The sequence below is a fragment of the Larimichthys crocea genome, chromosome XVII, assembly GCF_000972845.2.
Source record: "Larimichthys crocea isolate SSNF chromosome XVII, L_crocea_2.0, whole genome shotgun sequence".
NCBI lineage: Eukaryota > Metazoa > Chordata > Actinopteri > Sciaenidae > Larimichthys > Larimichthys crocea.
In genome coordinates this window covers 6242141-6269639 of record NC_040027.1, presented here as the reverse complement: position 1 = coordinate 6269639, position 27499 = coordinate 6242141, and the positions used below count along the sequence as shown (strand labels likewise).

At 43.2% G+C, this 27499-nt stretch overlaps 1 protein-coding gene across 7 annotated transcripts; it reads left to right on the top strand.

Annotated features, from left to right (window-relative positions):
• Positions 1–863: 863 nt before the first annotated feature.
• evi5b (ecotropic viral integration site 5b) lies at positions 864–26830 on the top strand. Of its 7 annotated transcripts, none has more exons than XM_010734355.3 (20): positions 864–1142; positions 6282–6517; positions 11620–11809; positions 13561–13785; positions 13960–14034; positions 14158–14283; positions 14387–14530; positions 15001–15090; positions 15259–15356; positions 15699–15759; positions 15843–15896; positions 16923–16955; positions 17340–17492; positions 18307–18438; positions 18526–18666; positions 18759–18917; positions 19217–19363; positions 19691–19786; positions 24043–24138; positions 26445–26830. In XM_010734355.3, the coding sequence occupies exons 2-20, from the start codon at positions 6363–6365 to the stop codon at positions 26709–26711; spliced, it is 2442 nt and encodes an 813-aa protein (XP_010732657.2). In that variant the 5' UTR covers positions 864–1142; positions 6282–6362; the 3' UTR covers positions 26712–26830. The 7 variants fall into 7 exon arrangements, with proteins under 7 accessions (XP_010732657.2, XP_019117530.1, XP_010732658.2 ...); XM_019261985.2 differs by lacking the exon at positions 864–1142 and adding an exon at positions 1257–1420; XM_010734356.3 differs by lacking the exon at positions 864–1142 and adding an exon at positions 5504–5522.
• The last annotated feature ends 669 nt before the right edge of the window (positions 26831–27499 follow it).

Below are 27499 nucleotides of genomic sequence, written 5' to 3'. Positions count from 1 at the left end.
CACTGAGACGAGAGTGTTCGAACCTCCAGTCTGCTCAAACTGAAGTATTTTCCTCTCAATGGTACAGGTAAGTTTTTGAGGATCAGATACTTAGATATGCATTTCACCACTACACATGTAGAACTACAGAAAGCTTGAGAGTCTCTGCTTTGACTTAAACACTCTACACTGATGTTATTTCCTTGGTAACCTTAAAGACAATCTCCTCCAAGGATGAAAAGAGCTTTTTTTATAGCATATGTTTTTATGTCCTTGTAAAGTACATTGGGAGTAAAGTAGATTTTTCCAACAGTATGGTACTCAACTACATTAGATTCAGCTTTATTGTCATTGCACAAAGTACAAGACAACGCAATGCAGTTCAGCATCTAACCAAAACTGTAAGAGCACTAAAGTGCAGGGTAATGTATATATGTATAGAGATATGTAACAGTAGACTATATTAATATTAATATATATTAATAGTATGAGCAGAGTGAAATGAATACACTAAGATATGTCCAGCAGTTACAGTTGGAAAGTGCACGTAAGTGTAATAATTATACAGTGCTGTAGTGCATTAGTACCTTAACAAATATGCAAATATCACAGGAGCCTACAGTGATGCTGTCTCTGGTGCAGCCCGGGAGGTATCTAATTGCACTTCTGCTCGACAATGACGTTCTAATTTTCCTTCCTCACAATCACAAACAGCTCTTTTGGAAATACAATATTTCTCTCTGGATAAATGAATGAATGAATGAATGAATGATTGAACGAATGAATGAATGAGAGCCATACAGGTGCAGTTCCTGATCGCGAACACTTGGTGGTGCTGTTGTTTCGGGAGTTGCGCTGAGGGCGCATGCTCTGTGCGATGTAAACATTTGGTAGGCCTGCCTGCAGCCGACTGTGTGCCTCTGCAGACAGTGTGTACACGTATTCTCCGGCTGCATGGGCTGGACCGAGGACTCAATGGGAACTAGCTAACTTTACACTGGCTAGCTTTCAAATGGAAACGTAGCTATGCTAACTTGGACACTATAGCTAATGTATTCGGGCGAAGTGCTGGACAAACAGTCTTCTTCTCATCACAGCAGGACTACATTTTCGTGCATGGGAAGCAGACGACGTTCACTGCTGCTGGTTAAAAACGCTTCAAGGTAATGGGTGCCCTTGTTTTTTTTCGGGCTCTGTCTAATTACTGGAGTGGACACTAACTCATAAAACGACTGCTAAGTTTCACTTGAAGGGAACTGTGCGACATTACATTTAAAAAACAGACTGCGTCCAAACTGAACTTTTCCACTGGGTTAGCCGCAGTGTTAGCTTTTCTGCCCGCTCACCGAGGCTGTCAATGAAGGTTTAGTGTTGAAAAACTAGTTCGATAATTGGCTCGCCGAGGACTCCGGCTATCGCCTGGACACAAAATACTTTAAGGGTAGGTGAGATTTGTTTTTCCTGCTCGGTCACGTCGAGTTCAGCCATCGTCGATCACTGTGTAAAGCTAAAGTTCGTGTAGCCTCGTCGAGCTTTCTGGAAGACGAGACTCTGTCCGTGCTGTCGGATTCGATGCTAGATCTCCATTTCAGCTCACAACAGCAGCGAGCCATAAAAGGAGCAGAGACTTCTCCTTTCGTCTCATGCATCCCTCCTCTGTTCAAGTTACTGTCTGTAGACAGACCTGTGTTTGCCGCTGCTCAGCAGAGGCTATGTGCTCAGTGTTCAACTCAGGCTGCGGTGACTTGCAAGCTGCAACAACAGCACAGCCCTGAGCAGAGATGTGCTGGACACCAGGTTTAACACCACGGAAAGAGTCTGATATTGTTAGAAGATATGGAGATGTGTGAGGAGAGATAAGGGAGAGCACAAAATAGGCCGATGCTGCCATGGAAGTCTTCATACTGTACCTCACAGCATGCTGATCCAGTGAACTGGGAAAATTTAAATGTGGGGGCTATTAATAGTCAGAGGCAGAGCACCATCCACAATTGAATTATAATGCTCCTCTAAATGTATCCCATTAATCACAGTGAGGGATGGTAGAAAAAATCACTCTTAAAGTATGAGCTCTCTCCAAACGGAAGCACTCCTGTTTCTCAATGCATTCAGCTCCCAGTTTGATGAAATGTACTCAGCTTCAGTACACCTCCAGCCAAACCCGGATGATTTAGCTACAAATGAATCTTCAGAATTCATTCACAGTGCGTTCATTAGTAGCTTTAGTGATGGCCAGATGCTTCTGTAAATAACAACTCTTCCCTTTTTTTCGTTAGTCAGCAAGCTGCGTGTGAGAGACCAGAGATGGCTGTGTCAGAGGACACACACGTCTGTACTTGTTGCAGTTAGACAGAAAGCTTCACAAGATTTACACTGACCCCCCTGGCCTCGGCATACACTCTGAGGAACATGCAGTACATTAGGGAGTTGTAATACATGTTTTTGGGAGCTGCTTTTTGCAGTGCAGGCCAACTGTAAGATATCAGTCGGTGGTTGTAGCTCTCATTCTGTGGCTGCATAACAAAGAACCTCCTTCAGCCAGACCATTGAAATGCTGATTGTACACTGGGAAAATCTGAGCTTCCCTCTGTGTGTGTGAAGCAAAAGGCCTTTCTACTTCAGTGTGAGTGTGTTACTGTAGGTCAGGCCTGTGTTTTAATACCCTCACATAGCACATGGACAGTATTTTCCCCCTCTAAGATAACCATGCTCTCTCCTGCTGAGCCCGACCAGTTTGTTCTTATTCACTGCCCAGAAATGGCATGTGATGAAAAACAAGTGACAGAGAAAGGCAGGATAAATTAGTCTTATTTTTTTTACCTCAGCACATGGCTGTAAAAACCTTTTACAGATTGAGTTTTGAATTTGTTCTGGTGTAAGAGTTTGTGACTATGTGTCTGCCTGGTCTGTGAGGTATCTGCTGGCTGCTGTGCGTTCTGAATTAAAAGAAAGGAAATGCTTCTCTGGTTCTGCCTTTGGTCTTTCTCAGTTCCCCAATCGTCTTGTTTCGCTAAAGCTTTTTTCTTGCCTCGCTGTGGGTCTCATTAGCTATGCGCACTGCATCTCAGGGCCCCCTTTGAGTTCTTTGGCAAACAAAAGTAGAAACAATCTCTGGATCCAGGATTTATAGGGAAGCCTTGCTTCAGTTGGCTGGGCCTGCTGGCAGGAATGTCTTCTAAAGCCACCTGGACATGGGCATGTCTCAAAGCATGGCCTTCCCCTGTCCTTGCTGAGCTGATTAAAGTTTAGGTCTGCTTATGTTTTGCTTCATGAATGTGTTATTCAGCTCTTTTTTTTGGACTACTTAAAAATCACATGAAAGCACACTGGGCTTTTTTATTTTCAAGTCAAATGAACTAATAAGGGCACAGGAAGAGCTAATGAGAGCTGATGTGAACAAGGCAAGGTCCAGGCCTAACTTGACCCAGCTCCACGTATGGTTTTATCCACACAGTCATCACATCTTGTGCAAAAAAGACTTTATGAAATGTTCATGTAAGATGCAAATTGGGTGGAATTTTTCAGGGTCATCAGTTTCTGTTAATATTAGTAACATTAATGAATTATGCACCACACTGTATGGAATATATTTATGTTATCCTTTTTAAAGTCGAATAAATGAGTCATATATATTATGAATGTGGCCGTTTAATATAAACTCATTGAATGGATTAATCAGTTGGATTGGATGCTTTCTGCTGTTGCGGTGGAAAATGTGCTGATCAACATCTGAGTCAGTTTATGCTGCACACAACTATTACTGCAGGATAAAGATATGTCTGTCACCACAGTGGATCCTGTTATTGCCGTTAGTCTGAGTGTGTAAATGCAACCTGCATTTTCACACTCATTGTTATTGACTCACTGTTTGTGTACTCCCGTGGTAATCTTCTCCTTTACCGATATCACGGAATCAGTTAAATCACTCTTTAAGTTGTCTAATTCTAGTAGTTTGTGTGAGAGTGATCAAACTGGAACTGGAGTTTTTCAGAAATCATGTAGAGATCAGTTTCTTCCACGTCTTGGCTAATCTAAATATCAGGAAAGACGTGGATCATCGGCAGACCAAATGACGCCTGAGTGCTCAAACAAGCCCTCTGTAACAGCGCCTACCTGTCAGTCAAGGTAGCCATGCTGCATAACTTTAAGCCTTAATATAATGTGAACAGGTGAGTTGTATATGAATTCACCCTCAGTACAGTTGTCATGAACGGGGAAATTAGCTATAGAGACCAAAACTGGTATTTTTGTGACGTGTTTCAGCTACGATGTGAGCATAGGGGTCACAGTCATGGTGATTTATTGCAGCCAGCCTGTAGAAGTTGTTAGTTTAGCTGTAAATGTCATATTGTTGATGAAGGTCAGTAAATATTCCCCCCACAAAGGGAGCTCAGGAACAGGGTGTAAAAGTTTGGTGTGTCAGCTTCCTGATTCTCTCTCATTTCAGAATAGATCTGGCACAGACGATGCATGCACATACACATACCGAGATAGAATATGTACAGTAACTTTGTGATTCACCATAATGAAAATATGTTCTCTTGCCTTCATTACAGTTGATAGATCACGGTGAGGACGCAGACAGGAAATGTAGGAGAGACGATTAAGCCTGTGTTTGTCCAGTAGAATCTATCAAAACCACTGGGCCACCCGCACCTGGAGACTGTAACTTGTTTCATTTTAAAAATATATGTCATTACTTTAATTAGTTCCCATTCCTACATACATTTATTGACTTTTTGGGAAGTTTGAATGCGTTTAAGTTTTTAGCTGTGCAGTTTAATGAGAATGTTTCTTTCCATTTGGGAAATCTGTTGACATTTTATATTGTATTGATTGATATTGTGTTCAAAAAAGCAATACCAGCAGTGTTTTAAAGTCCATCTCTGTGCTGTGTGGTAACAGTAGAGTCCCTCTGTGTTTCTGTCTGTGTACTGGAGGATAAAAAAAGCTTAGGTAACATATTTTCGGTCTGTACTGTAGCACATTCCTGTCACCACACTTACCACAGTCTTTTCCACCACCTCCTTTGTTTTTCTCTCCCTCTCCGTCAAGTCTTTTGCCCTCTGTAGACCTGATACTCGCAGAGGAATGACTCATCGCTTTACTCACAGTAAGATGTATGAAGCGATTGGTTTCCTGCCTGGTGGCAGTATCCAGACTTCCTGCTGGGGTGAAACTGAACGCTCGTGATGTTTTGTTTTTTTCCTCAGGTGAATTTCATAATTTTTTTTTTTTTTAATTTTTTTTTGCTGAGCACAGAGATCCTCTTCCTGTTGCACACTGATTTCAGGGAAGACTTGAAGAAGTCCTATCTGTAGTGGAGTACTTTGACCCTCCCTGACAGTATGATCAGCATATGACTTCAGAGCAGTGTGTCATTAAATCAGTCGAAGGTTCAGAGAGTAGACTGCCTTCAGGACAGAAAGTTTCACGTCTTTTTTTTAATCCTTGCCGTGGAGTATGAAGTACACACCGGATTTCCTCGCGGAGTGTGTTAGCGAGCCAGAAAGCCAGTGATTTGGGATTATTTGGAATAGCAGGTAGGAATGTATAGAAGAAGATTCTCCATTCAGTTCATTTTGACTTGGCCCTAATAGAAACAAAAAAATGCATCAATATTATCCAACAGGTAGTCACATGCTCACTGTAGTCTCTGCTTTTATACACAGTCATAGTCATTTGTATAGCAGTGTGGGTTATTATGACATTTAACAGAATGTGCAGTGTCTCCCTCTGAAATGTCCATGTGCAGCGCTTTGGTAACAGTAACGGGTAAAGAAATGTGATTCAGGAGGATAAAAAAAATGAGGAGTGTCTATCTTTTTAAATCAAAGGACAGAATTAAAGCAAATTATTTTTTGATTGTCACTCAATCCCTCCTTCAAACACTTTTACTGGAAGACGAGCAAGTCGCTCACAGTATCGATCGAGGAAACTGAAATAGACAAATTCATTTGCCGATGCCGAGTTTGAAATCCAAGCAGCTGTATTGATCCGGATGATACTCTGCTGCCTCTGTGCGACAGATGCAGCTCCAACCAAACTGATCATGAAGCGCTCAAAGTGTGTTTGGATATAATGTTCAGCAGCTGCGAAATAAGAACAGTGGAGCTTTTTCTTTTACAGTTCTGACTGAGTTAGATGCTTCCATAAATATTTCATTCATTGTAACAAGAATGCAAGCTTCACATTATTTACAGGGAGAGAAGTGAAGACGTTGTGTGCCCTGTGCAGAGTAAAATGTTAACCCTGTTGCCAAACAAAGTTTTATCACTGAATGAACTGTCCTTCCTCCGCAGGTGGCGACAGACAAAGTTGCTGGTAAGCTGAGTTCTACTCTCTCATGGGTGAAGAACTCGGTGTCCCACACGGTCAGTCAGATGGCTAGCCAGGTGGCCACACCCATGTCCCTACCGACCACCACCACCACCTCCTCTTCTACGTCCCTGTCCTCGCCCGCCCTCTCGCCTTCCTCGCCGGCGCAGCTCAGTCCTGACGATGTGGAGCTCCTGGCCAAACTCGAGGAGCAGAACAGGTAAGCAGTCTGTCTTTCACCTGCCCGTCAACGTAACCGGTTTTCGACGGTGTGAGTCCAGTTCAGTACCATATGTGCTGTTATACAGAGATGGAGAACACAGTCAATCATAGGAGCTGTACATGCATTTAGAATATGAAATATATATATAGATGACTTAAATATCAAGTCAGATGCATGAAAGAACATGCACTGCTCAGCATGACCGTCTACCGTCTGAGTAGGTATAGTGGCACAGGATATAAGAGCTTGATCAGGTTTGACCTGGCTCATGATAACCTAATTTCAAGTCCTGAAGGAAGAAGCTCAGCCTGCTCATAAGGAGGATAGAGTCCATACTCACCTTCCTGCTCACAGCTCCCTCTTGTCACCAGTAGGCAGATTAGCAAGCTCAGAAATGTAACAGAGCTGCAGGCTGTCTTTAGCTTCCACAGCTGCTGCTGGCCTGTCGTGCACCTTGATTGACTTCCAATATTTGGATATTCTTTCATTCAGATGTTCATGTCAGTATTCGTCAGTATTATCTTATTGTTTTGTTTTCTTTACACACGTGCACTACTGCTGACTGCTGTAGAGTCACTGTGGACACCTCCACAATCCCCCTCCTTGATCTACACACAGACAGACATGAGAGAGACATTCGACAGGTTTGGACATGCCAGCTGGTTAACTGGAGAGCACACAGATGATGGAAGCAGATGTCTCCAGTTTGTCAGGTTCTGGTGGATTTTGGAGTTGAGCTGGTTGGCAAAGATTTAGAGTTTTTGTTCTTTTAGGGTCCTTTTGTCCACTTTTTGCTTTTGTGTGCTCGTGAGTCAGTTTTAATGCTTCATCGTCAGTTGACCGTTTGCTCCTTTGTCATTTTAGGGTGTTTGACCTGTCCCTTGTTTGAGTGTGTAGACTGGGACCAGCTGGTTTCAAGATGTTCCCTCTGTGTATGTGTTGGTTTGCTCTCTAGGCTGTGGCCTCGTTTAAGACTCATCCAGTGGCTTAACAGCACCTAAAAGTCACTGTGAGGATAGACTGCACAGCCTGCAGCTGTTAGAGAGGGAGTGAAAGAGAAAGGTTAAATAATGACATCTCTAACAGAGCCAGCAATAGGAGGCCCCGCCTATCAAATATTAAGGTGCCAATCTGTTATGCATCATGCATTTCATTTTCTGATTTTGTTCTGGTTACTTCTGATTCACTGCACAGTGCTGCGTTGGCAAGTGTTCCACTGCTTCCTGTCTTCTTCCTCAGCTTCTAACAAGCCAGGTGTGTGTCGGTTGTATTTACACAATATGTCTCGTGGTCACACAGTTTGCAAACTGCTTTAGTTCAGGCTCCTGTTGTAGTTTACCGAGGCATCCGTCTTAAGTGTGTTCAGTAAAACAGGTCCAGGTCAGGATTGGAGCTGTTTTCTGGTTGGCAACTTGAGCAGAAGTCAATAAACGTGCCTCTTGGAACAGGAACCTAGAACTTGTAAAAAGAAACGGCATCATAGCATGCTGAGTCATAAAGTGTGTCCAGTGTGTAAGATTTATTTACAGAATATGGCAGAAAATGGAATATATCGTGTTTTCATTAGTGTGATGACCTGAAAATAACAATGGATGTGTTTTTGTATATTAGAATGATTCTTGTATATCCACAGATGCCTCAGGTCCTTTTCTACTAACTCCACCATGTGAACCACCAAGTTTCAATAACCCACAACGACAAACTGGATCCAGGGACTTTTTTTTTTTTCACGCCCACCATGTGTCTCCTTCATGCTTGGTTGAGTTGAGGGGTTTTAGCTGGTTTCAGTCTGTTAGATGTCACTAAACCTACACACTCATCTTTGAATTTTTGCAGTTGTCGTGTAACTCTATGTATATCTTACAACAAATAGAATGTAACATCTAACTATTGGTGTATGGTGTAACAATCACCACACGCTGACCTGTAAAGGTCTTTTGTAAAGTAAGATGTGTTCTTTGTGGCATCTCTGAGGTCCCCATTGTTCAGCTTGAAGTACCATTAGAGGATGACGCAACACTTCCCCTATTGCCAGCTTAGAGAATTCTTCCTCTGTTGTTACTCTCACCCATGGCTAGTGCACTCTGGGTCAGCATGGAAACCAAGCGTGCAGTTCAGAGTTCGGGATTGTGTCACAGCTAACTCCAGTGAAGAAGACAGTAAAGCTCCGTTGAGACCAGAGGTCAGTGACTCATCGGTACGCCCACAACGGCCACCGCTCCAAAATGCCAAGTGACACTTGTTGTGATGCTTCCTGTCATTAGGGGGATCAAAACTAACCAGGGAAATGTTTAATTTCCCTCCTATCATCCTCTATAAAGCTCTGAGCAGGCTCCCATCTGGAGAACGGAGGTCATAGTGTCGAGGGGGCTCATAATTCACCTGCCCTTTGACTCCAACTCACAGCTGGGCCTATTCACAAGACACATTTCTCTGCTGCCACACTTTGCTTCTGAGCGACAATGCAGCCTCTTCTTTCGAAAACCATGCTGTAGCAACATACTGGAATCCCTCAAAAACACAAGTCTTATCATTTTGTTGACAAGTCAGGTGCAACAACAGGAGGGAGGTACTCATGTGGATGTGTGTTTGCCCTTTGCACCCTGCAGAGGAGATAAAAAGGCACAAGCATTCTTTCAGTATTGTCACACAGTTGAGGAAGACTACTACTGACAGATCTGCAATCTGTAAATCAGACATGCCATCGCTCCAGAATTCATAGAAACCAGAGATATGAGGAGTACATCATGAGTTTATCTTGGTAAGGTGTGTTTTTTTTTAGCTCCTGTTGTAATGAACTGCAAATTAAAGTCATGGTGTTAGAATCAGCCACACATTTGAAAGAGAATAGACCTCATTTTCTTTTTGTGCTTGTGTCAATTCAGTTCAAATCTTCCTTTAATCTGTGCAAATGTTGCTTGATTTAAGTAATTCTGCTTAGTAGTTGTTTTCGTCTGATTTTGTACTTGAGAAGCTTCAGACTTGTGTTTGACTACTGGTGAATTATTAGCAGAGGAGGACATATATTCAGGTTCATGTGTAACACAGTCTGGTAGCGCAGCATGCACTGCCATAGCCGACAGGATGATTGAAAAGCTGGAACAGCCTGCAATTCCTGCCAAATTCTAGCCACAAGATGTTCCCTGTTATTCACTTAGCTCCACGTCAGAGCTGCACACAAGCGAAGACACTCTGTTGCAGGCTAGGTCGTCCATTTCACTCCTCCCACACAACCCAAATTTGGCTGTAACACTAGCCATTCTGGGAGCACCCTCAGTGATGTCACAGGCTCCAGCAGAGAGGCCTCGGCCTTTTTCCGAGATCAGGTGTCTGAGCCTTTGTGTGCCTGTCATGAGCGCCTCGCCGGTGCCACACTGGTTGGTTGGACAGTCGCAGCTTCTTTCCTCTGCACGCTGATCCTTGATCAGGTCACTCTGTCATTAACTCCAGCCACAAACTGATAAGAGTGATACAAACAACACACTGTTTGGACTTCATCTCCTAGCAATGCACTTTAAATGCTGACTCTGGATGAAGTATACAAAAGCAGTCGGGGAATATTTCACTGACCTCCAGTGGAATCGTTGGTTCTTACAGATCTTTTGTAGTTTAGTCTTTAGCCACTTAAAGCTGATGCCAATGGAATTTAAATGAGTGCCAGCCTTCCTCTTTAAAGTGTTTTACTTTCCTTTTGTGCAGTCACTCACTGCCAGGATAAGAGTGTTGTTTATAATGTGTGTATTAACCTGCTAGTTATTGTTAGAATCTGATTAAGAGGCTTTTGGGGCTTATATTAATCGAGAATGTGCCTAAATTCCTCTTGTTTATAAATCCATTGTGACGGCTGATGAACAATCAGCAGTTAACCTGACTGACTTTATTTTATTTATAGTTGTGTGAGCGTGCACGTGCGTGTGAGAGAGAGAATTTCGGTGTGAATTTTTTTACACTTGACATCTGGAAAGGGGATTTGACTGCTAATTGACTGCTAACGATCAGGCTGCGACAGTCACTGTGCTGCAATGCAACCGTGCATTTTACAGTCATGAAGCTGCAACACATCAGTGCCAAGTGGCTTTTTAAATAAGCTCCCCATTTTTAGCACTGCCCTAGAAATGTGGGCGGCTTTAACGCTGTTTGCCTCCAACACAGCTCGCAAGTTGTCAGCTACTGATTCTACATTTAGCAGAATCTGAGGGCACAGCACGTGTTCACTTTTTCTCTGATCTGGGGATCGGTCATACTTGTGTAATTGTTCTCCTGGAAAGTTAACAACATTCTAGGAAATGAAGCTAATTGGTAGGTGCTGTTACAGATGGCCTATTTAAAGCACCCAGGTGTCATTTAGCCTGCCTCAGGAGCACCAATGGTCCACCTCTTTGCTGTTAGATCAGCCAGAGGTGGAAGAAGCAGGACAAGCCAACATGGCGGTGGCCTGTGCAGCATATTTTGTGCTTCAGAAACCTGTGGGTGACATCACTCATACACTGTCAGTTCTTTATACTGTCAGTGGTTAAGCTGACAGTATAAATGTTCAGTGTGCAGCTTGTTCGGTGCCACCTCCAGAACAAGAGAAATACTGTCCAACATGTTTTAACTGTAAATGTTAGATTATTGCACTGATAAAGTTCAAGCTTTGATTCATCTGTAAACATTGTTTGTGTTTTCAGCTTTTGAACATGACATTTTTAATTCCACTCCTGACAAACTTCAGCTTGTTTTGTTGAACAGATATTAATAAAAGCTACTTTACTATCATTACGTCATTACTTTTCTGTAATTGAGCATATTCTAAATGATGCACTGACTTTTAATCAAGTTGTTCCCTCTCTGCACCCTATAAGCCTGTTGTTTCCTCGACTGTAGCTGCTGTCAGCTAACATTAGGTCAGTTTGTTAGCTGGGCGGTCAGTTTTCAATGTTTTTCTATCAAAATATATTTATTTTGCTCTCTTCTTAACTATGTACAGTGTCTGTTGACAAGACATTCAAGTTTTTTTAAATGATAATGATGAATTTCTTGGTAGTGGAAAATAAAGATGTGTGTGTACGTGTATACACGATGTTAACAGTACATTCTACCTCTTGCCCTTACCACAGGCTGCTGGAGACGGACAGCAAGTCACTGCGCTCTATGAATGGCTCCAGGCGAAACAGTGGCTCCTCCCTGGTGTCCAGCTCCTCGGCCTCCTCCAACCTCTCTCACCTGGAGGAGGACTCATGGATCCTGTGGGGACGAATCGTCAACGAGTGGGAGGAGGTGCGCAAGAAGAAGGAGAAGCAGCTTAAGGTGAGACGAGTGCGCGCGACTACCTACGAGGGGACAGCCGAGTCTCATGCTGGCCAGCTTAAGAGCTTACTGAAACACAGCAGCTTACTAAGACACATTTGACCCGTCTGCTGAAGATGTGTTAAAAACACTTTTGATCATTTCCAGTATGACCAGACTAAAACAGTATTCCATGTCATAAAGAATGAGACAGGGGCAGTTATACTATTTGTAGATGTAAACTTCAGGGCAAATCTAGGCTACACACTCTCTCTTGTGATATATGTGTGTTTCACAGGCATTTGTATTCAGTTCTGGCCTAAATGCTACAATGGTTCTGTCTGTTTGAATGTTTACTTGGTCCAGAAATAATTCCTCAAGCTATCTTTGTCCCTAGTGACCCCGTAGTGTTGTCATTGAACTTGTTATTTTAGTTCTTGGCATTTGAAGCTAATTTTAGGCTGCTTGTTTCTACGGTTACCCTCTGAGGTCTTGTGATACGCACAGTCACTGTCAATGGCAGTTAGGTTTAAACAGCACATGTAACAGGAGAGTTGTGTAAACACAACAAGCAGAAACTCTGCTCAGTATTTTGCTGGATAACGTTCTGATAACGGGCACAAGTCGGTGGCAGTGACTCTGCAAAAGAACATGTAGTTTCTTAATGTTCCGCTGTGGAAGTCCTAAGGTGTGAAAGATTGTGGTGAGCAGGTTGTTGTGACCTGAACGCTCCTCAAACCATTCCTGGAGGAGCCGCATGCTTAGTCCCCAGGATCATGTCTTTGTCATGGTTTGTAGTCTGTTGTCATGCAAAGCCAGGTGTGGACATGAAGTTGCTGTTGCATGAACGTGTCGATGAAGCCGCACATATGCAAATAAGATGGAACATCTCCTGCATGGGTAAGGCCTCTTGCCTTTTCGTGTGTTAAATGGGGAAGTGTTGCGAAGGACCTGTGAGCATGCATGGGTGATATTATGTAATTTAACAGAAGTTGTAATGACCAGATGGTCGCACCGAGTTTGCAATATTAATCATAACTGCTGAGGCCTCCACAAATGTGATGACTTCTTCCCTTTGGCTTACACAGAAACAGTTTCTGTTACATGAAGGAAGGAACCTTGACTTTTCTGTGGTGTCAGCAAAATCCCTGATGTCTTCATGTTTTCAATACTTTATATTTCATTGACTGCTGAAGAGGAATATATTTAATCTGGTTAAAAGTCATTAAATCAAATAAATAAATAAGTGGAATTAATTTACATGATATCTATGTTGGTGTAAAGCCTCTGAAAGCAGCTTTCACTCTTAGACAGTCAAGATATAAAGCCATGCATTGTTCCAGTACAAAGCTTGATTTGTCTTGTCTGACCTCGGAGCGGGGAGAGGGATCCCCTGCTGAAAGCCTGTGTGGGTGGACCCCTTTGCTCCAGATGCACCCTGCACTGAACACACACACACACAAAATATCACTACAGCAGGAAAGACCAGTGTTCCCTGTCAGCACAGGAAATTGCTTAATCAAATAGTATCAACAGTAATCTATGGAAAACCTCTCACTGACATGATTGAACTAAACATTGGAAACCGTATGAATACTAGAGCACAAAGCTACAGATAGATACATGGCTGTATCTCGTTGTCTGTTGTTTGTCTCCACAGGAAGCCCATGTGTTCTCTGACCCTTTCTTCTTGACAGACAGTCCCCGATGCTCGTTTAAAAACCTCATTAATGTCTTTGTAACAAAGTGTCTGTTCTGTTCTCATCCCACAGGATCTTGTCAGAAAAGGGGTTCCGCACCACTTTCGGGCAATAGTGTGGCAGCTGTTGTGCAATGCCCAGAACATGCCCATTAAGGATCAGTACTCCGAACTCCTGAAGATGACGTCACCCTGCGAGAAGCTAATTCGCAGAGACATCGCCCGTACCTACCCCGAACACGAATTCTTCAAGGAGAAGGACAGCTTAGGCCAGGAAGTGCTCTTCAACGTCATGAAGGCAAGTCTTTGTTTGTATGTGTGCAGATAAACTGATAGTGGTGTGGACAGATAACAAAAAGAGGGATTTTTGGCTTTTACAGTCAGCTTCGGGGGTAAAAACTGTAGTTAGAGTTGAAACTTGTACTTTTGACCATCACTGAAACTCACCAAAAGCTAATCACTGTTACCTCAGGCATATTCTCTGGTCGATCGCGAGGTTGGCTATTGCCAAGGGAGCGCGTTCATTGTAGGACTGCTACTCATGCAGGTAATAATCCAGTCTTCACCACACGTGCACACAAACACAGTGATTCACCAGCTTCCCACAACACGTTCAACATGTTTAGTGAATAACACAGATTTGAGGTTTGATGTCATGTTGTTATTGTAGATGCCAGAAGAGGAGGCTTTCTGTGTGTTTGTCAAGTTAATGCAAGACTACAGACTACGAGAGCTCTTCAAACCCAGTATGGCCGAGCTGGGACTCTGCATGTACCAGTTTGAGTGTATGATCCAGGTAGATGCCTTATACTTGGTATTAAGACTTCTGTGATGGGTGATGACAGTGGGTCATGTCACAGCAGTAACGGTATAAATCCACATGTTTTTTTGCCACACAGGAGCAACTCCCAGAGCTTCATATGCATTTCCAGGCTCAGAGCTTTCACACTTCCATGTACGCCTCCTCCTGGTTCCTCACCATCTTTCTCACCTCCTTCCCTCTGCCCGTCGCCACGAGGATCTTTGACATCTTCATGTGTGAGGTCAGTTAAAAGGAACTGTAGCTGTTCTCAGAGCTCTCTCCTACTTTGAATGATATCTGTGATATCTGGTATCTACTTACATGTATCAGTCTGTGAAGAATTTGTATTATGACTTTGCATATTCATTGTTTATTTACATTGCATTTTTCACATGTGTTGACTTTTCTAGAAGAAATAGTCTGAGGGCTTTTTCATTGACTCTTGAGCTTTTTTACCTGTGGACGTGAAATATAAGAAAAGAAACAGTAAACCTCACAGAGAAGGTTTAAGGTTAACATTTCTTCTGCTGCTTTAAGAATGGCTGCATCTAAGATACACCATCATGGAAAGGTTATCCATTAGCGCCATCTGTTGGAGAAAACAAACACTACAGTACATATTAAATAGTATCTGTGAGCAGTTGCGACACCTTTTCATGTATTCTTTTCAAACACGACCCCTCAGTGATGACTGCTGATCTGTCTCTTCAGGGTCTGGAGATCGTTTTTCGTGTGGGACTGGCCATCCTCCAGATGAACCAGACTGAACTCATCCAGCTTGACATGGAGGGAATGTTACAGGTATATGACTTCCACATAACATGCCATTGCACCAGGTCAGGTTTCTGGTGGAAAAAAATGTGCACCACCTTCAAGGGAGGAATCTAGGTGCATAGTGGTTTGAAAGTAACTGTTTTGTGTGTGCCTGTGAGGCACTTATCCTGCCTTTGTTTCGTCCCTGTGCTCCAGCACTTTCAGAAGGTCATCCCACACCAGCTCGACAGTGGACCAGATAAGGTCATCCAGGCTGCATATCAAGTTAAATACAACGGCAAGAAGATGAAAAAGTAAGCGCAACTCTCTGTCGTTACACTTGCACTTCAGTGGAATGAATTAGCTGAAGGTTCATCAATGGAACACTGTTTCTATTTCCCCTATGATTATTACCAAATTCCACAGGTCTTTCTAAGACATTTATGTTCAGTAACTTAAAGCATTGCTTTATGTTTTCTGCTTGAAAAATTGCTAAAATTTCGTAACTTTTTGAAGTGTTTTTTTAGTCACTTAGACCACGCTACAAATTTCTCTTTCATCTTCATTTGCTGAGTGGCACTGACTCATTTTATATTGTTATATTTCTATGTTCTTATAGTCTTGAATTCATCTGCTTTTCTTTGAATTTGTTTCAGGTTAGAGAAAGAATACACTACAATCAAAACTAAAGAGATGGAGGAGCAGGTGGAGATAAAGGTGTGTGCAGATAGTAATATTGATTGTTGCAAAGGCTCCACTGTGTATTCAGTTTTGTGATGGTATGACTTGTTGTTCTGCAGAGGCTGCGCACAGAGAACAGGCTCCTGAAGCAGAGGATCGACACACTAGAGAAAGTGAGTGCAACATTGTTTGTCACCAGACGAACCAATGAGTCAGTGCTCCCTGCTCATCAACATTACATTAACCCACCCAGCTGTGTATGCTCATACATCATGCATCGCCTCCTAATGACGGAGTCTTGTCTTTCACTAAATGTGCTGTGTTAGCTGAAAGTCTAAGCAAGTGAAAAGCATCAACCGTCGCTGCTTGACTGGTTCAGTATGGTGGATTTTCTGATGGTAGAAACTTTCTATCAGAAACAGAAGCTTGGACTTCATGTTGTCTTGGTGTCATGGTGACTGTGGCACAAATAACATCCTGTAGTGAGTTTTATAATTCGCCGGGCACACTAACTGAGCAAAGAGTGTATAACAAGTGGCAGCTTGAAGTCGATACAAAGCACCGCATGCCAAGTTGTACTGTTTGTATCATTCTGCACCTTCTCTTGGAATGGGCACTGCTGCTGCCAGGTAAAGGCACCATGCATGAGGTCTGCCGTGGATAGCAAGGGCGTCCTCTCCGCCACATTCGCCTGCAGGGAGGAACACTTAATCGAGTCCGTTATTTAAAACCAGCTCAAGGCTGCCGCTCTCTGACCTGTCTCTGTCACATAACTCCCAGGGCCTCTTTTTTTTTAACTCTTTACTAACTGTGGAAAAGCTCGGATGAACCACATCAGAGACCAGAGCTTGCATTCACTCAAGCGACATATAGCTTTCAACACTGTCATTGTGCTTTTGTTGCATCAGACTTCACTTCTCTGCTAGAATTAGTGCTGTCCTGTGCTTCTTCCTGTCTGAAACCTGCCACTGTGTTTTTTTCACTTTGTCACTAGCTTATTTGCACCTTTTTCACCACACCTGCATGCAATGTTCCTTTTTTACCCCTGAGCATCATCCTGCAGTCTGCAAACCAACATTTCTGGAGGGGAAATGAACATTGCATTTCTACTTTAAAACAATCAATTGTTCTTTTGTGTGCTTTAAACTGTCCTCTGGATTGTCTCTCTGCTGTCTCTTGTTGATATTTCTGTTTTGTAGGAAAGTGCTTCCTTGGCAGATAGATTGATCCAGGTATATTCCTCATTTTCTCTTTACCCTTATGTTGCACCTTTCTTCTTCTTTCTCTTTCATTAGCATTGCATGCTTATGATTAGCACAATGAGGGACAGTAATAACAGAATCTGATGAGTTCTAATGAATTAAACTATATGAAAAGTGATTACAGTGTTGAATAATTGCATGAAGTACCACATTGTGGCAGACAAAGTGAGAGATTTTCAAATCACACTGAACAAAGCTGAGGAATTAAAGTATAAAGTGCTAGAGATAAAACAAGCATGTCCTTAGAAAACCCCAATCCCTCATCTTCACTTCTGATCTGCCCATCCGTTCCGTCCTCTCGTTTCACTTGCTGTCGTGCTCACTCCACCCCTCCTCGGTTCGTTATGTCCCAAGGGACAAGTGACTCGAGCTCAGGAGGCAGAGGAGAACTACCTGGTCAAGCGGGAGCTGGCCACAATCAAACAGCAGAGCGAGGAGGCCAGTGCTCAGCTGGAGCAGGCCAAGAAAACCATCAGGCAGCTCCAGCAGCAGCAGCAGCCACATGCGGTAAGGAGGCGGGCCACAGTGCTCCCAGCTGGCAGTATGCACCGGCTCAGATCCTGGTCGGTTCAGGACAGCAGCCATCACAATGAGATGTGGGATTTTTTTCCCCCAAATGAGGCTGAGCATTTCAAGATCATGTGGTGTGCTAGAACTGACACCCGGGCCAGTAAACATGTGTTTCACCACAGTTCAGGTGTATCACGGTACACCCCCCCCCTTTCCACTTTCCAGTTGGCATTATATTGCCTAGCAACAAAATCCAAGCAGTGGCAGAGCAGGGCTTTTCTCACTTTGTACACGGGCTTTGGGTAACGATCTGTTTTGGCATGCATGAATTCAAATTGGGACACGCAGTACTACACAGTTCAGTCACCATTTACAGTCTTCTGCATTCTGTGAAACGTATTCATGAATGTGTAAGCAGTTGTCTCACAGGCTGGTAGATTTCACACATTGCACCCTGCTCACAGAATCCTCTCACTGCACATGCGTTAATTTTTGATGCTCGGATTCCAGATGATTATGCACAGGCATTAAAATGTTTTACATAATTTGGTATCTTGCTCCACAATGAGCAGTCATGAATAATTTATCTGTAAGTGAAAGGCAAAATGGTTTGTGTCAGCTGAGATGAACGTTGAGTTCTTTGTAGTGTGAAGAGGCATCGAGGTGGATTTCCTTCCAAAAGAATAAATATAATACAGCTGGGATTATTTCAAGGACTGAATATTTAGTCCTTCATTAAGCACACACACACGCGTGTTGGCATTTGTAGCTCTGCATTGCCGGCCGTGCTCATACTCATATCCTGTTGTAGAAGGGAGCCCCTCGATACTCTGAGGAGTCCGTCTTGCAGCTGGAGAGAGAGCTGGTGCAGGCCCGGCTGAAGGAGGCCGAGTCTCAGTGTGCCCTCAAGGAGATGCAAGACAAGATCCTGGATATGGAGAAGGTGGGTGGCCTGAGACACAATGCGCTGCTTACATCGTCTTATATAACCCAGCTATATCACTGTACCTCTGTTGCATATCTTCCTTAGAGAAACACGTCACTACCAGATGACACCAACGTGGCGCGTCTTCAAGAAGAGCTGATAGGGGTGAAGCTGAGAGAGGCGGAGGCTCTGACGGGCCTGAAGGAGCTGAGGCAGCAAGTCAGAGACCTGGAAGAGCACTGGCAGGTGAGCACCAACACATCCGTACTCAAACACATCATCTGTGTGGGACAAGTGCAAAACATGCTGGACAAGTGACTGTAACGCCTCCCCCTCAGCGCCACTTGGCACGTACCGCTGGTCGCTGGAAGGACAGCCCCAGGAAGAATACCCTGAGCGAGCTGCAGGATGAGCTGATGAGTGTGAGGCTGCGCGAGGCTGAGGCCCAGGCTGAGCTTCGAGAGACGCGGCAAAGGATGCTGGAGATGGAGACACAGGTCTGCCCTGATCAAGCCAATTTCTTCTTTTGATTCATACTGTGTGCTACATTTTCAGATAATCACAGGAAATTAATGGTGTACTGTACTTGAGTAAGTTAGGTGGATCTAAAATATGTCTAATCAACATAAAGGAGTTCTCTTCCTGTATTGTCACACAGTGTCCTTCAGAGGGCAGCAGTCATCTGTTGTAGATAGCTCAGAACGTGTGAAGCAGTGCAGACAGTTTAAGTAAAAGATGTTTTTAAATGTATTTATTCATCTGTTAATCCCCAAATGGTCCACCTGTCCTCACACAGAATCAGATTCACAGTAACCATCTGCGACGGGCGGAGCAGGAGAGCCGCTGCCTCCAGGAGTGTGTGCAAACACTGACGGTGCAAAATAAAGACCTGCATGGGCAACTACAAGAAATCAAGCGGAGACAAGCTGAGATTGAATGCAAGGTATGGCTCTGTGCAGCTCTGCAGCTCTGTTGTGGCAAAATCTAACATTTGTGTTGACATGTAAAAGTGATGAGGTCAGTATCCAGATCCAAACCAGGAAGTGTTCTGTTGTCAGTGGTAATATTTCAGTGTGGTGGGTCTGCTGATGCTGCTAGATTTTTGTTAAACTGCTGTCTACAGCACAGCTCCTAAATCTGTCAGGAAATTCCCTCTGCAAGAGTCACACACACAAAAAGAAAATACACAAATGCCGTATGATACTTGTTTTTATACTGGCTCTTCAGCTTTCATTGAAATGACATCTCCTTGGCTTGTGTTTTTCTCCAGAGTAAGGAAGAGGTGATGGCAGTGAGGCTGCGGGAAGCGGACAACATCGCCGCCATGGCTGAACTCCAGCAACAGATCTCAGAACTGGAGATTCAGGTAAAGTCCCTCCACACATTTCTATCCACTAATTATAATTTCACAATATGAAAATGTCAATCTGATAGCAGATGTGTTCTTTGCTTCCGTTGCCAAGGAGACCCCAATATCAGTCAAATCACATCAAACAACACCCACGCAGTCCTGATAGTGCAGATTAGCTGTGTTTTTCTTTTTGTTTTTTCAAGCTGCATTCAGAATGGTGAATCACAGGTTTTTCCCTTTATATGGAGTCGTCCATTTTGGCTGTGGGCTGCAGGGGCGTCCGCAAAAAACACAGCGACCTGTAGCGGAGAAGTTGGAAAAACGTAGCCAGACGTCACGCCGCGGAGGCTCAGACCAGTCAAACCTCCACAGTTAGCCTGAAATGTCTCTGAAACAGAGACTATCTGAACTCTGATACTAACCATAATAGAAAGTAGTTTTCTCCCTCCCTACACCGCCGCACAGCCCTGCTGTGATTCACCGCAGTGCCTTGTCCTGTCTAAACGCAGCTTGACTCTGACTGCACGAATACGTAGATAAGTGGTTTTGCTTTAAGGTGAACAGCAAATCAGAGGAGTGTAGAGATTTCTGTTGTCTCACTTTACAAATTGAAACTTTTGTAAAAAGATAAATCTACTTCAGCAGAATGTTTCCAACTTAAATATGTGTGATTTCACCAAGAATAATTGCTTCGAGCTCCCTGAAAGAAAATCAGAGCAGAAAGTTATTTGCCTCTGTTTGATTTCACTTTATTATTTTAGAACGTGACTGTCGAGACATTTAGTGATGTTTGGTAGACTTACATTCAAACTGTGTGAATCACTGTCAACAAACAAGATTGAAGACGGTGGTATTTATCCCCAAACAATTGTAACGCTACACACAACAAGGGTGACCAAAACAAATACAGGCCTGTTCTTGCACTGCCGCCACTCAGCCGTCCCGATTGAGAACAGATAAAAGTGACAAAAGAAATCAGAAATCATTCTGTTTGTTTGTGGGCTCAACACTTCATATGAGTAGAGGGGTTTTCTGAACAGGCAGACAGTGTTAGTGTGTGTCAACAGGCTGTTAAGGAATGAATGTCACCTTTCATAACAATGGGAGATAAATATGTGTCTGAAGATCCGTGTGTTCATCATCTAATCAAAGATTCACATCTGGTATGTGTTTCTCTGGTGATTGCTTAAATGTGTAGTGATGACTTCATTAGAGGCCAGGGATGAAATGTGTTTGGATGTTTAGTTGTTGCCTTTTTTGGAATAGTTTCCGTGTCGACTTGAGCAGGTTGAATAAATGAATGGCTTTGGATGAGTCAACAGACAGGTTTGGTTCATCACAAATGAGTAAGTGTGTGAGCTTTACTTGGTATTGAACACATATTAATGTGCATATGGAAAAAAAGAATGGCTGATTAAAAATCTTTGACGCAGTGATTGTAATAATAGTATCTCCGTTCCGGTGTCAGCAGAGGAAGTTTAGCACCTCAAACCTGTGTAGATGGTCTGCATGGCTTTACACGAGTCACACACTCTATACCTCATTCATCATCCGCCACCATCACTTCCCACTATAGATCTGATCCATCACATGATACACACTGATGTCTGTGCTGTGACAAGCATTTTACTGATGCTAGGTAACACTTTTAATCACCTTGCATGCCAGTGAGCTAACAAAAGCTACATTTAGCATTCATAAGCAGTACATAAACATAATATAAATGGTTAATAATGCACTGTAATGTAAATATGAGCAGATAAAAGTGTTAGTCAGCGTCTATACCTGCTCCTGTGGGCACCCATAGGTGACAACGAACAAGACAAAATGACAATATAGTCCATTAATAAACACTTCAAATGTCTTTCTATCAGCATACAGTCCCATTATAGAGCATCTGAAATGTTTATTTAAATGCTAAATGAGGTGGTTGAAGCTTTGAACTGCTCTGTTGAAAAGAGTTGTGGTCTGTTGTGCACCAGTACGTCCCTCAAAGTATTGTTCTAAATGTATTTCTGAGTCTGAGCTGCTTTAGAGGGTCTACGCTGGAGGCACAGACTATTTATAAGTATGACACCTACAAAAAAACACCTTCTTCCCCTTTACAGGCGCACACCATCAGACTGTGTGTGGTCTGTGAGGTTTTGTTACTAAGTGATGGAGCAAAAACATTCAACACCAGATATTTACCACTGGCACCCCCTCACGCCTTTCAGAATCTACGCAGTGAGCTCTCATCTGAGCATATCAATAACCCGCAGAAGCCTTACACACCTTTTACACACTCTTTTACTTTCAGGACATGTTGGCATGCAGCAGAGGTGTTGCACAGCGTGCTTTCTCAAAAGCACGGCATGAAATGTAATTTCTGCCTAGGCTGAAATCACTGTGCCATTGTTGGCTTCTTGGTCTGTGGTTTGGTTACTTGCTCTATAAGTTGTGGGTAAAAACTGTTTCAATTACAAGAAATTGTGAAAAAAAAAAAATCAGTTTTTTTTTGCCTTCCTCTTCAGAGACAGAGTGACGCACGTCAGTGGCGAGAATTTGCATCTGGCTTTATGAAGTGAGAAGTATGATCAGATTAGCTTTGTCTCAACACTCGGTGTGTGTACAGCAGAACAGCGGCAGATATCACAAAAGAATTCAAATGTTACGGTACGTTATCGTCCGACAATACACTAGATAAACCTGCACAGATTGAGTAAGCAGATACAAATTAATGATAACACCCGATGATGGAAAACATTGTCACTGAAACTAAGATGTCTAGAAAGGTTCATGTGTAGGACTGTTTCACTATCACAGTCATGGCCTCCGTTTAATGCCGCAGCTCCACTGTCTCTGGGCTGATAGGAAGTGGTTTCTCATCTTGAAGCAGAAACTCTACCAAAGGTGACATGCATGGTTTATTTTGAGGTTTCTATGACATGCTCAGAGATTTATAATAAATGTTTTAGACTATAAAGGAGATTGATTCATGGAAAATGTACATGATCATGCTAAGACACTCACATCTGTACGTCAGATCATCTTCACACGTCTGTACTTTAAAATGTCACCATTGCACTTGATACAAATGAGGCAGTTGATATATTCAATTTACTCTGTAACTTGAATCACACATCCTTTGAACAGTCAAAAAAAGTTATTTGGTCATTACCACGATAAAGGGTACAGTGTAAAAATACACGACGATATGTGACGCGTGTCATCAGATGAAATTCTAGTTCACCGAATGGGAATTTTCTTTTCTGGGCTGTGATTTTGCTCACTAGCTCGAGGTGTGGTGATGATGATGTTTGTGATGTTCAAAGGAGGATGTGCTAGATTAAATCAGCTGCTCATTTCACCGCTGTTGGTACAATAAACAAATTGAAGTCGCCATGCTCTGTTATTCCTCCTCTGTTTGAACAAAACAAAGTTCAACAGACTTTAAGGGGTTCGACGTCCTCGGCCACAGCCTGACACCTGTGCATTCACACAGCTGAACACGAGGAAGTCTCATTAACTGCCTGCCTGTTATCGTTGAAGTGTTTTGGAGTTGCCAAACCTCAAAAACAACAGGTTCTTGGAATGATCTCACATGTTTAGATTAGTCCATGTGTGAAACCCAGCCTACTGGGACCCATATTCAGCTCCACCTCACCGCTGGAATAAAAAAACAACCTGTATGTATTTTGGGGTGTTGGCCAGCCAGAGAAGACTCTGTCACCTCTCTACCTCGACACTCCACCCCTACTTCTGTGTAAACACCTTCCCTTTTTTTTTTTCACGTGTTGCAGCCTGTGGTTTGACCTCCTCCGTGTGCCCTTCGCTGGTCTCACAGGTTTGAAATAGTGATGTTTGTCTCCCATGCCTGCAGATGTCTTCAGTAAGGAACGTAAACATCACATGGGCTGTTTAACTGTTAAAGCCAACAACCAGCCTCATCCCTAGGGCCCCAGGAGGAAATCAAGCACAAATGACAGCGTTTTCTGTTTCCCCTGACATCTGTCACTTTGGTCTCCCCTGCACACAAGGAGGCCACTGCTTTTTTTTTTTTTTTTTTAAGCAGCGTGGCTTTAGTACTTGCTGATGTTTGTCCTGCCTGTACAGTTGTTAACAGTTAATATCTCTGGGTTTTCACAGATTTAGATTCTACATTTATCATTTATTTCCATGTTTAACCACTTCTGCAGATGCAGAGTTCTTGACCTTCCTTAGTATTTAGGAAACCACCTGTATCGCTGAGTCCTCCAGCTTATTTTCCTACTCATGTCTTCTACCAACAGAAAGAAGAAGGAAAGGTGCAAGGCCAGCTGAATCACACAGACTCGAGCCAGTACATCCGCGACCTCAAAGACCAGATAGCAGAGCTAAAACATGAGGTGAGCCTCAGGTGCATTCGTATCCGCTCTGCGTATTCTGCAGCTTTTTTTCTTCTTCTTTTTGTAAAAATTCAGATTTTGTTGTTGCCGTCTCTTTGATCTCGCATTTTTGAAGACTTCACAACATTCTCTCAGATATGGTTTTACTTTGAGGCTAACAGATTAGTACACGTGTTAACTACACCCAGAAACTTCCTGTGTGGCATTTTACGTTGCACACGGCTTTAAGTTCTAGTCTGAAGGTACTGCAAGATGTTTGAACAACAAGCTAATCACAGAGCAGAGCCAAATGAATGACAAAGACAGTTTAAACATTAAGACTGTCTTTGATCATGAAGAAGTACAACTCAGACATTCAACTGTATTCTTTGTTTAGTGAGAAATTGTAAATCAAATCATATCAGAATTTATTTGTATAGCCCAAATTTACAAACCACATTTTGCCTTGGAGGGCTTTACAATCTGTACAGGGAGTGACCCCTCTGTCCTTAGACCCTCGGTTTGAGTGACACAAAAAACCTTTAACAGGGAAAAAAGGTGGAAGAAACCTCAGGAAGAGCCACAGAGGAGGGATCCCTCTCCCAGGACGGACAGACATGCAATAGATGTCACGTGTACAAAACAAATCAACACAAACATACTGTACAATTACAATGAATGATAAAATGACAATGAATTACAATGAATGATAAAATGACAATGAATTACAATGAATGATAAAATGATTACAGTAGCAGTGGAACCTGTGATAGAGATAGAGAGACAAAGATGCACAGCAGCAGCAAATCATCAACTAACTATAAACTGTAATGGAGAACACGAGAAGGTCGATGACCATCTTTGTTGGGATGGATTTAAAGCTGCAGATCAGTTGTCCCTGGTTGACCAGTAGAGTTGGTGAATTGTGGTGCAATCGCACTGCGTGCATTTGATTCCTGTGACTACACTGAGGCAGTGCACTCATATCCCCTCTCACCTGGTTTTGCATGGTGGTCATCTTGGGTTAAGAGTGGCCTGCTATGAATCATGCGAACAAATCGTCTGCAGTGAGCAAACCTGAAAGTAGCGAGTGGTTCAATAACAAGTCCCACCACCCTCCCCCTCCTCAGTATGAAGTCACAACCTGCATTGTATTGCTGGAAATTTTGACTGCAGCCAGTCAGACGATTAGGTTAGAATTTCCTTTTTGCACAGCGACAGGAAGGCAGTCTTTCAACGCTAAGACGTGGCAATAAACATAGGCATATTGTGATTTTGTTTCTTGTGTACTGTGCTCTGAACCGGCCTCTGAACGCCTCTTCTCCTACATGTCTGTCTGTCGCATGGCAGGCTGACTCAGGTGAGTGGGAACAGTAACCTCCAGTGACCCTGACCATCGTGTAGCCTCCACCCCAGCCCCATTTGGGTTTGTTTAACTCACAGCATGGGAGACGGTCCTGAAGGCATCCTTAGACACGTTTATTGACGTGATGGTGCTCCATATCTGAAGTTAACCTGATATTCAGTAGTCAGACCAACCAGTTACCCCATTATTCTTTTAGTCTTTCATTCCATTTGGATGGTCTGTCAATTAGCAATCTGAGTGAGGCTGAACTGTCTCATTGCTTAGCCTTGTGGCTGATGGAAAAAACCCCATCACATCCGCAGTCCGACAGTTGACTGAAATCTGTGTTTTTCTTTCATCAGCCACAAGAGGCAGGAAGCCTAGTCCAGCTTGGTGCAATAGAAAAAGACAAAGTAGATGAAGATGTTCTTAAAGTTCATCCAGAGTTTTGGTTTGGAAGAGAAAAGACCTCCCTGGTTGATGAACAACAGAGCACAGCCCCCTTCATTCAGGACCGCCTCCTACACAGCTAGCCCTCATTCATGAAGAAAGTCTTCAATAGCTTTGTTTCAAATCCATGCTACATTCTGATTCTACTCTCCAGACATGTCTGTGTGCAGTTGATGGACATTATTGACCCACCATGTGATGTCCAGATGAAATGGGGGATGAAATGGAAATGGGGGGTGAAAGCAGAGGGTGGCTGTGACAGTAAGCACTACTGCACACTATCGTATGTAGCATGGAATTGGGAGACAGCTCGTATGTTACTCCATTGTTCCCATTTGGTTGTTGGTTGAACCTCTGCCTGCATGTTGGATTTGTGCCAGTGATACTTTAAAACATCACTGACTGCCAAATTTTTGACCATATTATGATAAACCATGTCGTATCTGTCGGTCTATGTGTTTGGCTCATGTTTGCATGCAGGCTTGCTCAGCTTTTGCGGTGCTCCTAATATTCTTCATGCTCACTCCCACAGATTTGCTGCTTAAAAGGACAGAGGGGCTTGGCCAGTCAGCCCACTTTTGATGGCATCCACATTGTCAATCACTACGTGGGGGATGATGGGTCTTACCAGTCTTCAGATGAAGACGGAGTCAAGAACCCCACCTTGAAGAGCACCCAGCAGAGCAGGGGCCGTATCAGACTGCAGCCCAACCTCAGGGACACCGACAGCGACGACGACGACGAAGATGACGAGGCCCTGCGACTCTCTGTACCACAGAGCAAGTCCACCACCGTGTGACCAGCACCGACCGCTGTACGACTGCCACAGTTTGGGACAGAGGCTGTCAGCGCCTGCTGAGGGCGAGGAGGTGTTTCCAGCAGCCATTTCAGAGGAGGAGTCTTTGTCTGGAAAGGAAATGCATCATCATTTCATATCACAAGAATCACACTTCTGGATTTACTTTGTTTGTTTGTAGTTTTTCATTTAGTTATCTTCTTGAGAGCAGCAAACACCGAGCACCACTGGCAGAAGCAGACATTTAAATAACGTGGAGCCAATCAAACTGTCGAGGAGGAGGAGGAGGAGGAGGAGGAGGTCTGTCACTCCTTTGACCCCTCCTGTAGGTACAACACAGACAAAGAGACTGTGCAATAAAACCTTTTATGCTATATTACACACTTCATCCAATGAGTTTTTATATTTTTAAGCATTTTATAAATGAACATCAAAATTGTATTGATGCCGTTACTACTAAGTGTCCATCATGCAGAGGAAGAATTGTACAAAGTGTGTGTGTGTGTATGTGTCTGTGTGTCTGTGTGTGTGTACATATCTATTGTCTCAGTGCGCTCAGTCAGAGGCTGCTTATCAAAGCCACTGGCCAGCGTTGACTTGATCTTTTTGGCCTTAGCACATGCCGCATGCCTTTCACCAGCGAGGTCAATGTGACATCTGCATACTTGTAGATATGTAAATGTGTATGATGTTTTTGTTTCTTTCAATTCCTTTTGAACTTGAAAATATGTATCTATTGCATATCCTGTGTTTAGAATATATTGTACGATTGAGGAAAAAAAGGGACATAT